Genomic DNA, 18,828 nt, shown 5'->3' with positions numbered 1-18,828 from the left:
AAAAAATAGCTGGTGCTTAAAGGGGTATTTAACGTTTTAGTTAACTTTGTACATGTTATAGAATGGCTAGGCTATGCCTATATGCTACAGTAATGTTTCCACTTATATTCAGCCTGTGAAGGCTTGCACTGCCCAACATGACCAAAGCAAACAGCATGGCTTCTGGAGTTTTTTTCCCTTTGTTCTAACAGTAGGTACTGCTGGGCTGGGGGAGGCAGGGGGGCATATTTGAGCAAAGACCCAAGCAACCGGATAGCTACTAAAAACTCCAAAATAATACACCAAAAGCCAATTGCCTCATAATTTTACTCTCTACAAAAGTCAGTTTAAAGAAAGAGTAACTCCAAAAAATGATAGTGTGTTAAAGTAATTAAAATATAAACCTGTAATTAACTATTTAACCTGTGCTTTTTAGCCCTATTTCAATTGCCTCCATTTTTACACAGCAGCTTTGTTTGTATAAACTATAGTTGGGTTTCTGAAGCAAACAGGTTGGTTTTACCAATGCAGGGCAACAGTATTTTACAGGCATTGTTTACCTTTAAATTAAATCTTGATATGAGGCAGACAATGATATTCTAAAACAATTTGCACTTGGTTTTCATTTTTAATTTTTTCAGCTTATTTATATAAACTATAGTAGTGTTTCTGAAGCAAACAGATCAGTTTTACTAATGCAGGGCAACAGTACATTATATTTTAGGGCTCTGGTACACGGGGAGATTAGTCGCCCGCGGCAAAACTCCCTGCTCGCGGGCGACTAATCTCCCCGAGTTCCCTGGCAGACGCGGCGGGGCGATTTTGGGAGATCGCCGAAAAAGCCTTGCGAGTCTTTTTCGGCGATTTGCGCGAAATCGCCCCGCCGCGTCTGCCATCCCGCCGGCGACTTACATGTTCGCAGGTGGGATGGCAGGGGGAAGGCAACTCGGGGAGATTAGTCGCCCGCGAGCAGGGAGTTTTGCCGCGGGCGACTAATCTCCCCGTGTACCAGAGCCCTTAAAGTGATTGTCCACCTTTGAATTAACTGGAAAGATAAGGAATAAAAAGTAACAGTAATAAAATTCTAAGCTTACAGAGCAATTGTTTGTTGGCTTTGGGCGGTCAGTGACTCCATTTGAAAACTGGAAAGATGTAGAAGGCAAATAATTAAAAAAATGATATGAAACAAAGACCAACTGTAAATTGCTATGAATAGGATATTCCATTTTAATTGTTTTAAATTAATAAAAAATTGTTTTGGTGTTAGTGGTCCTTTAAAAGTGAACTGCCTCTTTAACAACAGTGTGGGTCTGCGTAAATCACTCCCTTTATCCATACTGGTGTGTCTAATTCTATTTCCAAGATTTTTTACAATACAACCCCAAACAAGCTATTTGGCCCAGGGCCTCACTTTATCAACAGCCAAATAGTATATACCCACTGTAACTCCAGACTGTGTCCTGTTATTGTTCCCTTCGTCTGTTCAGACTTGAGATCAGAAAACGCCCAGCTGAAAATAATATTATTTACACTGATAGGAGTTTCCTGCAGCCGTTGAAAGAGAAAATGCAATAGCAGCCAAGGGTCTCTTTCCACACCCAATTTGCTATGCTCTCTTTTACTGTAAAAGAAAAACATTTTCAACCTCAGTGCCCTGCCCTAAATGCTTGCACAGCATCAGCCTGCCCTAAAATCTGTGTGACCCTTCAGCATTAGGATATGCCCTGCTTGCTAGTGTATTGTCCTTTAACTGTGCTGCTTTCAAGGCTCAATACAAATTTGGCTAATTCCTCTCTTTGTTCTCTAGTTCATGCCAACTTATAATGAAAAACGTTGTCAGTTATTTTAAAACTTATCTTTGCCACATTTGTGTTAGTCTTCACTGAATGTGTATACCCATCATTCTTATGCCCCATGTCTAAGACGAAACTGTCAGTGTTGTAACAGTACATACTGTGCTTTTGCTTGAAATACACAACTACACTGCTTTTACAAGAAAAAGTAAATTGCTGTAATGTCTACTCTAGCTCAATTTCATTTGATTGCAGGAAAAGGCCCTTTTAGTCTGCCAGTTCTCTTAACTGCAGAATGATCCATTCATGTTACCCTCACAGCCAACCCAAACACTATAATGTACTGGCCATTGTGTTTTCTGTTGGAAAATAACATGTGACATGCAAATTCTATGCCTTACACATTTCTCTTTCAATGAATTTCAATGAACCCCTTGATACCTCTCTAAAAAATACAAGCATGTGTATATATTAACAACATTATCCATCTTTATCCATCTACCAACTGTACAGCTACACAATACTCTAATTTGCCTTTCTCCAAGGCTCCCTAATTTGTTTTTTAAGTGCCAGATAAATGTATGGAAATTCATCCTCTTCTTATCCAAGACAGTTTTTGACCTAGCTGCTTGATTAAAAAAAATAACATAAGCAGAAGCATTCAGGAATCCTTTTATGAGGTGGGTTTGATGGCTACAAAGTTAATACTTGGGTTTTAATTCCCCCGTTGAGACGTGTGCATAGAAAAATGTTGCGTTGTCTGAGAGGAGAATAAATATTGGAAAATACATGTAGAATTCTCTACATTCTTGGGGGCAGAATAATTAAAATGTATGTGGACCTTTTATGGCATGGTTTGTCTCATGTATCTCCTGGTTTAGTGTTCATATTTTGTGTACTGTTGGTGTGTGCTATATTAGTTGGACTGGCAGCAAAACAACACCATATTTTTATGAAAAACCTACTTAGTGCAAATGATTTCTTCCTGGGGTTTGGGCTGTGGATGTCAAGAAAATTGCTGATACACTTAGGGGCACATTTACTAACCCACGAACGGGCCGAATGCGTCCGATTGCGTTTTTTTCGTAATGATCGGTAATTTTGCGATTTTTTTTCGGCGTCTTTACGATTTTTGCGTAAAAACGCGAGTTTTTCGTAGCCATTACGAAAGTTGCGCAAAGTCGCGATTTTTTCGTAGCGTTAAAACTTGCGCGAAACGTCGCGCCTTTTAAGTTTTAACGCTACGAAAAAGGCGCGACTTTGCCCGCAAGTGTTAACGCTACAAAAAAATCGCGACTTTGCGCAACTTTCGTAATGGCTACGAAAAACTCGCGTTTTTACGCAAAAACGTAAAGACGCCGAAAAAATCGCAAAAAATACGAAAAAGTCGCAAAATGTTCGTTTCCAATCGGACTTTTTTCAATTCGGATTCGAAATCGTGTCTTAGTAAATCAGCCCCTTAATCTTGTCAAGGCAAGGAAATACAACCAAAATATGGGTTGATCTTTGGGGTGGCTGATCATACTATAATGTGTTCAAAAATATCCCATTATAATTGTATCTTATTATTATTCTTAGTTTATATTATGATAACATATTCTGCAGCACATTTACATAGATTAGACATCATTTACATCCAACTCCTGTCCAAGCTTACAATTTAAAGGGATACTGTCATGATTTTTATGGTGTACTTTTATTTCTAAATTACACTGTTTACATAGCAAATAATTCACTCTACCATTTACAATTTTATTCTTGAACCAACAAATGTATTTTTTTTTTTTAGTTGTAATATTGGTGTGTGTCCGTATGACCAGCACTGTAGATGTGAGGTGCCAGGCAGCATATGCAAGACACCAGTCACATCAGTGCAGCCATCCTTGCTCGGATAGAAGCAATAAACTGGACAAATATCCTTTACCTATTTTTGTTAGCCAACTTCAAAAGGCTACATTATGGCTTACTGGCCAAGAGAGGAGACTGGTCAGCACTCGTGGTATTCGTACCCCCGAGTGCTGACCAGTCTCCTCTCTTGGCCAGTAAAAAATACAAAAAAATCGCAAAATTACCGATCATTACGAAAAAAACGCAATCGGACGCATTCGGCCCGTTCGTGGGTTAGTAAATGTGCCCCTAAGTGTATCAGCAATTTTCTTGACATCCACTCGGGGGTACGAATACCACGAGTGCTGACCAGTCTCCTCTCTTGGCCAGTAAGCCATAATGTAGCCTTTTGAAGTTGGCTAACAAAAATAGGTAAAGGATATTTGTCCAGTTTATTGCTTCTATCCGAGCAAGGATGGCTGCACTGATGTGACTGGTGTCTTGCATATGCTGCCTGGCACCTCACATCTACAGTGCTGGTCATACGGATACATATGCACGGATACTGTATGCCAGTAGACCTCTATTCCTCAACACCATGTACTTTGGTGCTATTATGGGAGTGTCCGCTATCGCCATCCGTACTATAGGAGGAACGGCAACTGTTCTATACGCTCTCTGTGACTTTGACAGCTGTCTATCATGTGGCTCCTTCGTGGCTAGGGATGTAGACATCATCCGTTTTTACAATCTGAGTGCCTATCAAGTAAGTTCCTCGGACCCATATACCTAATACCCCTTTGCTCATTACCCTCCGGGGCTCTAGGTACAGGAGCTTCATTGTTAAACGGCCCGCTATAATGCTTCCCGCCAGCAGCGCCAATAGTTTACGGTAAAGACATACTAATATGCGTCTCCTGTTGGGTTGTTTTTGCACTCACGTATATAATTTTATTCACTTGGATCTGAACTATATTTTTGTGTATAATTTTTGGGTTTCTTTCCTTTCTCTTTGCTCTTTCAGCCTTGCGTGTTAGTTTAGCATTTTCTTCTGTGCAGCAAGAGCTAAGATTATGTATATAACTGTACTTTGTTGATTACACTTGTTAACCAATACTGGGTGGAGAGTTTCGGTTTCTGCCTATATGTTAATTTATTTCTGTGCCTATTGTTTCTATGGATATGGTAATTTATCACTTTCGGGAGTAGGGGTGTGTATTTGGGAAAGTGTGACGTCATACCTGTAGGTTTTTTGTCTGTATTTTCCCGCCAGTTTCTGTATTTATGGTTTGTACTCACATTGTGTTGTAACTTTGAAAAAGGCTGAGGTGTTCAGCCGAAACGTCAGTTCACCATGTAATAAAAAGAATCTTTATTTGACGCTTAAGACCAGTGAGAGCGGCTTCTTGATGTCCAACTTTTATATATATATATATATATATATATATATATATGTATATATATATATATATACAGGTACGAGATCCCTTATCTGGAAACCCATTATCCAGAAAGTTCAGAATTACGGAAAGGCCATCTCCCATAGACACCATTATAAGCAAATAATTCTAATTTTTAAAAATTTCCTTTTTCTCTGTAATTATAAAACAGAATCTTGTACTTGATCCCAACTAACATATAATTAATACTTATTGGAGGCAAAACAATCCTATAGGGTTTATTCAATATTTAAATGTTTTTAAGCAGAGCTTAAGTAATGGAGATCCTTATCCGGAAAACCCCAGGTCCCGAGCATTCTGGAAAACAGGTCCCATACCTGTATATATATATACTGATACTGATATATACTCTCTCCCTGATGAAAGTTCCAGTTTGGAACTGAAACGTCGGACGAATAAAAAACCATGCTTCATCACTTGGTTTGAAAGCTCTATTTATTTTCTTTTGATTGATCTAAAGTCCTGTGAGTGCTGGCTCCTTCTGCAGTATTTTATATATACTGTATATACACAGACAGTAAGCCGCACACACAGGGACTTTGCAGAAAAAATCACAAATTTATTAGAACAAAAAAAGTCCAACGTTTCGAGCACCAACTGTGCTCTTCCTCAGGGTTTGTCCCTGAGGAAGAGCACAGTTGGTGCTCGAAACGTTGGACTTTTTTTGTTTTAATAAATTTGTGATTTTTTCTGCAAAGTCCCTGTGTGTGCGGCTTACTGTCTGTGTAAAAAAAATTTTTTGCCAGCACCTTGGGCGTTTGGACCCTTTTAGGGTGTGCTCCATTTAGTTCTGTATATATATATATATATATATATATATATATATATATATATATATAACAATGGTCTCAGGACTTGATGAAAAAATTAAAATAATTCTTTAATGTGCAAGTTCACATACCTTATAACACCTTACCAAGCACCCAGGCATTTTACTTAATTTTTTGAATTGTGCCCAAAAAGACATATATACAATGATTCAATAATTTTTACATGGGGTCACCAAATGACTCCTTACTTGCTTTTTAATCAACCTCCTTTTGTACCACAATACTAGGATGATCCGTTTTACAACTAGGTAATTGTCACAATCTCAGGGTTGCGACAAGTGAAGTACCTTATTGCTCTCTATAAATGCAAGGTAAACCTACACAATTTTATGCAGTACCTGTCCCAAATAAAGTTTCCAACTTGGAAACCAGTTTCCAGTTGGATAGTCTTATCATTCATAGAGAGGATAGTAATATGGCCTGTCTGTGACATTCAGATGGATCTGTTCACACTATGCAATGAAATCCAGAATTTTACTATAGTATAGCTGCAGCATGCTGCATCTTTGTTCTGTCCAGCCAGAGCAATTGGGTCCATAAATGTGTTCCAGTTCAGCTCATAGCAAATTGTACAGTCAATTTAAGACAAATGGTTGGTGCAATGTAATTTATTTATCAATTAAAAATTGGATATATAGCTATAACAATTATTTGACTAATTGTATTCTTTCTTCAGTCTCACAGACACAGGGACAAATATCTACAGTGTGAATTAAGCCAAAATAAAAGGGCTGCCACCACTACAGATTGTATTTGGCCATTTACACAGCTCAAAGCATGCCAGTGTATTGAATAACTGGCATTTTAACCCATCTGAGCACATTCTTAGGCAGAACATTTTGTTATGTTACACAATTTTATGCTAGAATCCTTGTAGGTCACTGCACAAAGGTACATTAAGTCCATGGAAAGTACAGGTGAGACATAATGAATTCTTAGAATCTTAGATTAGAACAGTTTTGTCAGACTTTTTAAATTCACATTTTTACTTGAAGGCCCAGTCATTGGCCAGCAGAAGAATATTCAAGAATATCTAGGGAAGCAAAAATGTTTTCATCTCAGCTCTCACCCTAAATGACCTTCAGGTGTATCTAAGACAGCAAAAAAAGATTTTCCAAATACAACTCCCATTACAGACTAACAGCCTCCTACTACTCTTTTAAGCTTCCTAGGTCTCTAAGTGCTTCACCTTGTGTATGGTTAGATGAAATTTTGCCCCTATGGTAGTGCCTGAACATTGCATCACAAAAGGCTTACCTCACCTCAACCTCACATCGCATTACAATAGGTAGAGCACCTCATTTGTGGACCATTATACCCTGTAGTAGACTAACTTTTCTTCAGTTTTCCTCTTTATTATTGGAAAGCAATAATAAGATATATAGAGTTTTGAAAGTACAAGAAAAATGTTGCACCTGGAAAAATCTACAAATCAACATTTTGTTCTTTTATAGAAGGCATGTAAGCTTGTAAGTTTTGTAACATTTGGTATGCATAATTCACAAAGGAATATGTCAATCAAAATGTTTGTTTTTAATTTTATATAGTGTACATAATATCAGTACCTTCATGCCTTTATTTAGCTACACTGCTTTTTCATTAAAAGTCCCATGCGTGCGTGTGTCTATATATAAAAATATATATGTATATATGTGAAGCATAGAGAACTTGCATATGTAGCATTCAGAACTGTATTATTTTACCCTTTAGATTAAAGTGCTACTTTCCTTATTTAGTTCTTTCTACTAATTTAGGAAAACTGTTAGTTTTAATCACCCCATCTGGAATGTACATTCTCTTGTAACTCTGTGTTCTGTCAGGAGAGCTTTCTCTTCTGGGCCATCTGTTACCTCACTAGCAAAACATTAGATAGGTCATACACCAGTAGAGAGCCATGAGGCATTCCACTTGTTACCTGCCTTTACTGTACTCCATTGTGATGACTGTTTCAACCAATTACATATGCTTTGTAGAAACCTAAAGTTTCCTTAACCCTTGAAACTTAACTCCTTCTGATAGGGTGTGAAAAGATGAAATAATGTGCAAAAAATCTTTATCAGCTGAGTGATTTAAACTATCCAAAAATCAGTTAAAACTAAACTTTACTGAGTAACTCCATTGTTTGTACACTGTGCAAGTTACTTTCTCTTAGATATGTGACTAGCTTTATCGACCCTGCCCAAAACATTCATACTATGGAATCACAGAGTCAGAAGGCAGAAGGGGTTAATCAAAGCAAAGTAATGGCTGATGGGAGACCCATGTAAACATTGTTGTTGGACCACTGCCCAGTGAGTGTTTTTAATTAGTCGATCCACATTTCATATCATGGCCAGCTTGCTGTGTAACCCCGCATGCTTTCTGTCACTCCCTCATCCGTCCTCCCTTCTCTTTCTTTCTTTCCTTTTTTTTTTTTTTAAACGTAACATGCTCTCATAAAGTGGGACTGTCACTCGATCTCTACTTCACTCTCTAACATAAGAGAGATGCATAAGGCACTACAGGACCCCTAAGAAAGCAACAGCATCCAGATTCCCCCAAGTTCCCCCCTTCTCCCTCCCTTCGATTTACTTCAGGCAAGATTCGTTCATCAAGAAGGCAAGCTTTGCAAAAACTTACAAAGCCCAAAGCAGAGGAACCGTCTTGCTAATATTATACCCAAGAGCTAACAATCTAACAGAGTGTTTAGAATAGAGCATGGCAGGGAAACTGGTGCTTATACTTTTGTCTCTGAATTGCTTGTGGTGGACACCAGCCTCTGGACAGGTGGAGAAGGTCAAAGTGATGTTTACTCCAATGGTTTGCCGTTTACGATGCCTAGGGGACAGATGCACTAACCAATGTGAGAGGGGAAACATGACCACTGTCTATAGTGACGAGTTATCCGGTAACAATGGGGAACATGGCTTCAGAGCATGTAAGTATTCCCTTCGGCAGTAAGCTGCACTAGCATGATTCTCTGTTCCATTGTGCTTTTAAATATTGAACCTGGGATTTTACCCGCCAACTGTGTTGTAGTGCACAAAGTTATCTCATTATCTGCTTCTAGGAAACGTCTTATTACTAGATTAACTGTGTTCCTTTTCAAGCACTACCTTCTTGTAGTAGAAAATTACTTTTTAAACAATAATTTTTAGAGCATAAAATGTTTAAATGTTTACATGCTGGGAAAACAGCATTATTGGGCAACTGGGGCATTAGAAACAAGGCAACTATGGAAATCCAAACTCTACTAAAGATTAATGGAACAAGGTATTTTTGTTTTTTAATTCCAACACGAACAATAGTGAAGCCACTTAAAATATGCCTATTCAAAAATGGTGCTAAAACAATTAAAAAAAGAACAAAATTACAAATTTACAACATTTCTAAAATATCCAAAATCTTACTAGAGATCTAAGTAATAAAATTATATAAAAACAGACCAGAATTGGAAATGAATATAGTCCTATTTAATTAACTGTCTTTATGTATTAGATCAGTGCTATAGTGACCTATAGATAAATGCTGGACATTGGCCTAAGTGTCAGGAGTGATATTCTGCATTATGTTAGTTAGGTGTCTCTTCTGGCCATAAGTAATTATGCCCTGGAGTTCTCCTGCTAACTCCAGGCCATTTTTATGCTGTGCTAACTCTTCTGACTACAGCCTTGTCCTTGGCTACATCAGATAGGGAAAAGCCAGGTGACTTAATGATCCACGTGACCCACATTTTAAGGCAATTTGATCAAAATCTGATTGGATGTGGAAGGGAAATCTAGAGAATGTGAAAGTTAAAATCTTGTAGGCTTCTTTCAGCTAATGCCACACCAGGTGGGAGTCAGTCCCTCTCATGTGTCTTGCCATGGAGCAACTGTGTTTCAGCCAGGGTGCAGGCACACAGAGATGATTTTGGTGTCAAACTCATACTTACGCCTTTTGGTCCTAAAATCCACTCCATGTGCCTGCACATGTGGTGATCAAAGCAGCCTTCCCTGACAAAAGCCAATTCTTTTTCACTTTAAACACTTGGGAAAGCTTTGTACCCCCCATTCATTTCTTTATAACTCACCATGCTGATGTCTATGAATTTCTAATCATGGGAAAAAGAAGTATTTCCAGGTAGTAGTTATGTTGATCTAAATGCCTCATGTCCTTTATAGCCCTTATAGTAGTCACTGTGACATGATGGGGGAATTAGAATGCTGGTGATATTACCTATGTGTATTTGTACGGATGTTTGTTAGAAACATTCAGACTATGATAAAGTCAGTGATTGCAAATAAATGTCTGAAAGAGGAAGAATGACATATAGTACAGTTGTTAACCCTTAAAGAATACCCTTAAAATTACTCGGTATAGCCCTCAGAATACCACACCTTACTCCCTGCATCCAGATTTATTTCTTTTCTCTATTACAGCCAGTTTAGCTACAGATCTTTACTGACTTCCTTGTCTAGCATGGAGCTCCACCCCCTTTTGCTTTCTGATCACTTCTTCTCTCTCTGACTATGATGACCTCAAAGAGGGGGGCTGTTTAGAGTAATTTTAGGGGATTTTAAAATAAAAGGCTTACTTATACTTTAACAGAAAATTCTTGAAAAAGATTGATAACCTTGCATCTTTCTTTTAGATGACAATTTTCTTGCCACTGGAAAATCATACATTTGCCAGTAAAGGAGTTTGCATCTCTGTTTAAAGCATATCAAAAAACTTATTATATTTTTTCTAAACACATCAGTTAATAGAGCCTCTCTAGCAGAATCCTGTATTGAAATCTGTTGAAAAACACAGATTTTTTTTATATTTAATTTTGAAATTTCACATGGGGCTAGCCATATTCTTCATTTCCCAGGGTGCCACAACCATGTGACCTGTGCTCTGATAAACTTCAGTCACACTGCTGCGCTGCAAGTTGGAGTGATATCACCCCCCTCTCTTTCCCCTCAGCAGCCAATCAGCAGAACAATGGGAAGGGAGTAAGACAGCAGCATCTGAATACCACTCACCAGTAAGAAATCTGGCTTGGGACTCCAGTTTTAATGTGTAGCGCTGGCTCTTTCTGAAAACTCAGACTCAGGCACAAGGCACTGAAATGGCTGCCTACGCACAAATATTACAACTAAAAAAATACATTTGTAGGTTCACGAATAAAATTTTAAATGGTAGAGTGAATTATTTGCTATGTAAACAGTGTAATTTAAAAATAAAAAGTACACCATAACAGAATTCCTTTAACTTCAATTAAGCCCAGCGTAACTGCAGAGGGCTTAATGAATCATAAATTAAGAGTTTATCTTTTTTTAAGTATAGTATGGCATTCGAATGTTATGGCCTGCATCTCAAAATGCTATACTATTATTTATTGGTAACCATAGTTTGCCTCGGTGGCGTAATTAGTATTTGTCAGGCCCCCCTGCAGAGGAGCTTTCAGGGGCCCCCCTACGAGGAACTTTCGATGCCCCTGCGGCTTATTCTCTTCCACATCCCTCCCCTTTAAATCCCCTTGGTGGGCTCGCTCGCTCCCTCCATACCTACCAGTCCCTCCGCCTGCTCACTCACTCACTCACTCACTCCCAGTCCCACTCTGATAGTGGGAGGCTTGCTAACACTACCCCACTCCTCAATTTAAAGTCTTGGGGACCACCTCTTTTATTGTTTTGTTCCATCTGCCCCACCACTCAGTGGATATGTGAAGGTGGGTTTAAACCCTTGTTAGTAGCAGGTAATCTGCTTTAATATACATATATAGTTATATACGGTTGAAAAAAGACCAGAGTCCATCAAGTTCAACCCTTCCAAGTAAAACCCAAGGCACACACAAACCTATACTGACCTATTTTTCAAAAGGGCATTCCACAACCTCCTTGCACTCACTGAGAAAAACCACCTACGCTGCTTTAAATGAAAGTTCTGTTCCTCTAATCTAAAGGGGTGACCTCTGGTGCAGTGATTGTTTTTATGGGAAAAAAGAACATCCCCTCTCTGTCTATAATCCCTTCTAATGTACTTGTACAGAGTAATCCCCCCGCAAGTGCCCTTTTTTTCAAAGACGGCAGCCATTCAAAATGGAAACAAGGAGAAAAGGCACCAGTTACAGAGCAGATAACAGATAAGCTCTGTAGAATTCAATGGCAATCTACACACTTTATCTGTTATCTGCTTTAAAACCATTGCCTTTTCTCCTTTTTTCAGTTTGAATGGCTGCCCCCATGGCAGCTTTGTTTATATAAACTATAGTAGGGTTTCTGAAGCAAACACACAACTTTTAGGGCTCTGGCACACAGGGAGATTAGTCGCCTGCAACAAATCTCCCTGTCCGAGGGCGACTAATCTCCCCGAAATGCCATCCCACCGGCGAAAATGTAAATCGGCGGTGGGATGGCATACACAAGTTGCCTGGAGAGGAAACCTCGTTTGCCATCCCACCAGCGATTTACATTTTCGCCGGTGGGATGGCATTTCAGGGTGATTAGTCGCCCGCGAACAGGGAGATTTGTGGTGGCCGACTAATCTCCCCGTGTGCCAGAGCCCTTACCAGTACAGGGCGTTAATAATACCAGGGCAGTACATAATATGTTAATGACTTTGATACGCTTTCGTTTTTTGATCCTGTCTTTGATCCTTGATTCAGTTCCTTTAAATCTTCCATCCCCTTTTACCAGTTTATTTGCACATCTCTGCACTCTCTTCAGCTCATTCATTTCCTTCTTAAGAACTGGAGCCCAAAACTGCTCTGCATACTCAATATGAGGCCTTACCAGGGACCTATAAAGGGGCAAAATTATGTCAAATCCCTCTGCTGCATTTAAAAGTGGAGTTTAATAAATATGAAATGATCATTAGTAAGTTGTTTTATTGATTAATTAATATGTCTGACAAAGTTCAAATTACTATGTTGAAATACTGTATAAGATGAGCAAGCTTATATTTTTCTGCAGCCATATAATAGACCACAAGGGGGCATATTTATCGTTATTAGGGCTTGGTTTATCATAGTGTAACTGACATAAGTTCCTAAATAAAACAACTTCATTGGTAAAAACATGTTGATATTATACTGAAATGTAATTTCTAGCAAGGTTTATAGGCATGGCTGGAGCAAATGGGATATTAAGAATAATTTCTGCAGTAATTCTCTATTTGTTTGTCATTTCTGCAAATCTGCATGAAAGGATACAACTTATCTGTAACAGATAACAGAGGACAGTTGTAGGGATTGTTCCATTTATGAGATTTTTCAGGCCATCGTCCATTTGTTCAAACACAGCGGGGCTTTACATCTGGTGAGATCTGAAAATGAAAACCACCCATGTAAAAAATGTCTTTGTTCATGTAAGCTTAAAGCTGCCATAACACAGTGGAAAATAAGGAAAAGATCAATCTCTTTATAAAGGTCCCATACATCTTGCTGGCATCTCCCATGTTGCAGCCAGATTTGCTTTCTATAGTAAACACTCGTCGTTACAAGAGTTGTCAGTATGCCATTAACCCATTACGTTTTCTGCACAGAAGTACATGTATATATTGTATATATAAAGAGAGACAGACCTAGTGATAGCACTCCTTAAATCCTAGGCCAATGGATACAAGGACAAAACCAGAACTGACAAAGGGGACAGAACAAATGACTAGATGCTATATCACCATTGTTGTCTGCTCATAGACTTCACACTGATGCAAGTACATGTGAGAAAGTGGGGTATATGTGTACCTGCAAGATTATGTTGCTGTTTCCAGCACTACATCTGAGCAAGACCATCTGATTAACAAATCATAGCAGCCACTGTCTTTAAAAGAAAGTGCAGTAGATGAACAGTTAGAAAGGAGTTATGTGAAAAGAAAATTCTTTGCATAAATCCTTAAAAAATACTACTCAAGCCAGTTGGGTGAAGGTGTATTCAATGGAGAATATGCAGACAAAAGCATGGCCTAGATTCTAGAAGCAGGGGAAAAAATCAGGGAAGAGGCAAAATTTGAGCAAAGTAGTACAAGGAACAATTCCCAAATTGTGCTTATTAGTGTACATTGTATTATGCAGGAGTATAATTTAAAGCGCACACTAACCATTTTGGTCATAATTTGAATGCATGTCTGTTTGTTTTTGTTGTTTGAGTTTTTAGGCTTGTAATAACTGCTATCTGGTTCCAGTTTGGAAAACAGAACAAAAGAAGAATAGTGAAGGGCCTGAATAAAAATATAAGAAAAAAATAAAACTAAAGTCTTTTTGGTTGATGAGGTAACTGACCCTGACAACCAGATAACATTTTCAGTTCAACCCATGAAGACTAAAAGTTGCTCAGGATAGGTCCATCTAACAGTTCTCTATAACGGGGATAAAGGAAGGAATGTATGCAAGAAAAAAATGCAGCCCCTACATATGTAATGTACAGAGAAAGTATAGAAATGTGTAAGTGAAGAATGGTATATCTTACAAAATGGCCTCCTGCAGCAGAATAGTGTGCTTTAACTACTAATGCCTTTTAAAGTGGAGAACCTAAAATTCTGTAGGATATACAGGCCCAATTGTTCCCAGCTGCAAGCATGTCTCCTAAAAACAAGCACACAGCATGGCTCTATCCACCTGCTTCAGCGTTAGAGCAGACCTTAGTACACGAGCAAACTGCCGGAATGTTACTAGGGCACATCATTTGTTTCTTACAAAACACAAAAGAGCTGAAGGGAAAGGGGGGTTGGGGCTCGGCTGCTGACAGTATGACTGGATAAGTGCCAATGATGTCATTGCCTTAGCCTGAGTGGTCTCCAGCCATCATTCAGAGCCCCTCCTTTCCTCCAAAATGCAGGGGGGTAAAGTAAAATGCTAAAAAGGGAGAGTTGTAAGGCAAAGCATGGAAACTATATGCTGGATGCTTGCAAGTTTTCCATGAGCACACCAGCTCGGCCAGTGGGCAGTAATTTGGTGGTATGGGTGGAATGTCAGAGTACTAATGAGGGGCAGACGTTTCTTAAACATGCAGTTCTCTGCTAGAGAGGAAAAACAGGATCAGCTTTGGTCCTCATTTGGTACTATGAGTAACCCTGTAGCAAGCTTTCATAATCAGTTGATTAATGGAACAGTATGTAAGCAAAGGACTACAATAATAAAGTAAAAATTAAAAAAAAAAAAAAATATATATATATATATGTATGTACATACTAAAATTTGGCCTAAAATTTGGCTGTTAAATCAGTCAGATGATCCCAGCTGTATCGACATGTAAAAGGTCCTTAAAAAACTGAATACTGAATGGTGTTCTGTATGTAAATGGGGGCCTTAAACATTGCACAAAGACTTTGCCCGGGGTGAGAATGGATTTCTGCTGTTGTGCTTATATATATAATTTGCTTACGAAAGGCTTGGCCATCAATAATTCTATTGCCTAAGGATGTGAAAGGGATATATGTAAGCTTATAATGATCAGGTAGAAGTACAGTATTATTATTGAGCCATTCATATAAAATAGACATAGGCATATTCATTTTGATGCAATGCAAAGTATAACCTATGCTTTTGTTGTGCCTGTCTTTACTTTAGACTTGAGTTCACAAGGTATTGCATTATGGCTACCAAACTTTATCAGTAGGCAAGGGAGGCAATGTTCTGCAGACTTTCTATATAATCCCACACTCTAGGTCTCCAGCGATGGCAGGCTCTGAACTGAAGTTGGGAGCTAACTTCTCTTCACTCTTCATAACATAAAATAAGGTGGATCATTATTGCCCTGCTTACACAGACTTAGTTGACATCTCTGGGTCGCTATCTTTCCCCACCGGAGGAATAGGTAAGGGTGAAGACACATGGAGCTACTTAGTAGCAGCTACTAAGCTACAATGGTGGTCAGTCAACCAGCATTGCTGCAGATAGTGTCAGAGCTACAGAGCTGCCTATCAACTCCAGTGTCAGACCGTGACCTGATACTACATGTTGGTGGTCTGGAAGTGTGTACCTTGTTTAGGTTTGTATCTGTTATTACTCCCCTTGCTAAGTGGTCAGGGCTGCAACACCGGGGCCACCAAATTGTGTTGGTAAATTTCAATATTCGGCTTATTTAAGAAGTACAGATAGGCCTTGGCAGACGTGGTGGGACCACCATTTTTTTTGGTGTATTAATAGTTTTTGGGAATTTTGCATATTAATGTCACTGTCTATAAGTAGTAAGACCCTAAGAGCATACCTATTATTAGAACACTATTGAGGGCATATTGGCTTATTTTTAAGCATATAGAACCTGGCCTTGTGTGGATACATACTTTGGGGAAGGTAGCACTGCACTGGGATGTAAGATTTCTTGGAAGGTGGGGTTTGTGCCAGAACTGAACTCCTTTAAATATCCCACCTGGAGTTAAATGGGACTCCGGGTGGGATAAAGCTGATTATCTCCTTTTGTTAGATTGCCAAAACATTATAACCAATTTGGCCACCAATGGCCCAATTTGGAATGATCCATTTTTCAAACAAAATAGTGTTCGATTTGAACACCCTGAGTGCTGTCATATGCTGCAAATCAGTATGCATCTCAGAAACGTTCGACAGTGCAGTGTGCAGATTGGGTCTATAGTGCTTCTCAGGTGTGCTTCATCTGAATTACAAATGTTTGTTTTTATATCACTTGTTACAGTTAAAACCCCCTTTTTCTGCAATGGGGGGTGGTTTCTTGCATAAGGACTTTTTTAATAAGCTGATTTTTGGACTTTTGCACTTGTAATGTCATCATTGGGGATAAATGAATTTCAAACCCAGACTTTCTGTCACTTTATATTCTGATGTGAAGTTTGTGTAAATAGGCTTGATAAAAGGCCTGGAAAGCTGCCTTTTCATTGCATGTTTTTTTTGGCTAAATGAATGTTTTTGTATCTCTCAACCTTTACACTAGAGCTCTCTGTCCCTGCTTTCTCTTCTATTAAACTTTGCTAAAAAAAAAGCTTTATACCCATTTAGTCATTTCATATATGTTTCTTTTATTTAAGCAGCCATTTACTTATATTACAAACTACCTAGAGGTTTGTCACCCTTCTGTAAACCAGCTTCACTTAATTACTTGCACAAATTCCAACCTTTAATTCTAACAGAAAAACCTCCCTAAACATCCAAGCTTTACCTCTTCCCTGCCATCACAACACCTTTGCTTGTACACTAGGCACAAATAGAGTGATTAAATAACAATCCACTAAGTAAAATATTATCTTGAGCATGCTGCTTATATTATCTGTCCAGAGTGCCCAATCCATTTCTAACAGGAGATCAAGCATCTAATTGAGGCTGTAAAACAAGACATTTATTTTGGCCAATGTCCAAGCCTTGCGATGCCAGCATTAGTGCAGACCTTATCTGATCCCATGCAGGACAGTCATTAGTCATTGCGATTACCAGCTGTCGAACTTCTTAGCCACAATCACTCTGATCCTGTGAATACAGAGGGGGAATATCTGTAAAGCTGTGTAAAATAGAGCCCACCAACCTTCACTACTATAATGGCATGGTTCCCTAAGTAAAAACACCATGTAGTTATAAAATTGTAGCAAGTGTAAAATATGAGGATCATGGATCAGGAGTGCACACAGGGGTGTTATGAATTGCATGAGAGAAGATGGTGGAAAGGGCTCCTAGATAAAGGGGTCATAAGGAGGTAGGATACCCCTATCCTGTGCCATGAACCAACAAGTATATTACACACATCAGTGGAAAATGGTGGATCACATTACCCAAACAAGTACAAATATATAGTGCAGGCAGGGCATATTTATAATAAGACACCTTCAGGTGCCTATATATTTATTTTTTTATTTAAAAAAATGTCCCCAGCTTTAGCCATGGATTTCCATAGGAGGAGAAATGTTCTGTTTACACCTACTATAGAGTTGAGTTCAAATATAAACAAATTAATTATTTTATTATTCTAAAAATAATGGTATCACATGTCAAGTGACTTGTGGATGCTTCCCATCAGGGAGTGGAATAAAGATTAATTTAGGCATGGTAGTATGGCAGACACAGGCCCCCAACAGCTGATCATCAGCTCCTAAACACATTGCTAGTGGCACTTAATTAAAAAAAACTCCAGGTGAAAAATTAGGGATACTGGCAATCGTGTGCGTGCCTGCAATAAGTCACAATTTGGCTGTAGGCTTACTGCATGCAAAAATTTACTGCATCCATAGCCCAATGTGTTTAATGCTTAGTAGATCTAGATAACTAGACATAAATGATAAACTAAAACTATTTATATTGTATCTGCTGGAAAACAATCCTGTGACCTTCCATTTCATAAGCATGAAATTATATCTTATTGGTAAATGGTTAAATGGATAAAGCAGGAGGTCTGGCTATTTGTGTAAACAACATTTGTTCCCATCTGGAGTTGGGCCTTAGAAAATAGAATGCGCTTTATTAATTATCCCCTTGTTGATGTGTATACAATACCAGGCTTTGGAAATTATTCTGGGGCTATCCACATAATAATGTCAATATGCCAAGCAAATATTTTGCAGGGAGTGTCTTGGCAACAATTCTAGTTAGGACACTGCTGGCTAAATGATTCTAGTCAAACCAAGGAGTTATTTGGGGCAGCTTCAAGTGGAAAGAAGCAACAGAAAAAAACCCCAAGGAATCCATGGGTGGCATATTAGGCTAATGCCACACGAGGCGTAGGGCTGAAATTTTCGGCAAGCGGAAAAGCGCTTGCCGAAAATTCAGCCCTACGCCTGCTACTTGTGCCTGCACCCAAATGAATGAGATACGCTCGGGTGCAGGCACATGTAGCCGATATACGCATGAAAACGCGAGACTTTGCATTCTCTCGCGTTTTCAACTGGCGACCTATACCAGGCTTATGTACCCCTGAGCAAATCCACACTTGGCCAGACAAACATGACGACCAATCTTTTTTGTTATTATTGTTCTATTTGTAGCTTGCTGAACAAAGCCAATTTCTGATTGGTTGCTATGGGTTACAGCCCAGG

General features: G+C 38.8%; 1 protein-coding gene across 6 annotated transcripts in view; it reads left to right on the top strand.

Annotated features, from left to right (window-relative positions):
• ltbp4 (latent transforming growth factor beta binding protein 4) overlaps positions 1 to 18,828 on the top strand; it is a 90,056-nt gene that overhangs the window by 18,112 nt on the left and 53,116 nt on the right. Inside the window, exon 1 of one of the 6 annotated variants that reach the window (XM_031891279.1) lies at positions 8,258 to 8,806. The exons of the other annotated variants lie outside the window; for them this stretch is intronic. Within the exon in view, the coding sequence (XP_031747139.1) occupies positions 8,587 to 8,806 (220 nt within the window). The 5' untranslated portion in view covers positions 8,258 to 8,586. Of the gene's footprint in view, positions 1 to 8,257; positions 8,807 to 18,828 lie in introns of those variants that run through there. 6 annotated transcript variants of the gene reach the window in all.

This window comes from Xenopus tropicalis, chromosome 8, assembly GCF_000004195.4.
Source record: "Xenopus tropicalis strain Nigerian chromosome 8, UCB_Xtro_10.0, whole genome shotgun sequence".
NCBI classification, from domain to species: domain Eukaryota; kingdom Metazoa; phylum Chordata; class Amphibia; order Anura; family Pipidae; genus Xenopus; species Xenopus tropicalis.
The sequence above is the reverse complement of the archived record's forward strand: the minus strand, read 5'-3'. Positions and strand labels throughout refer to the sequence as shown.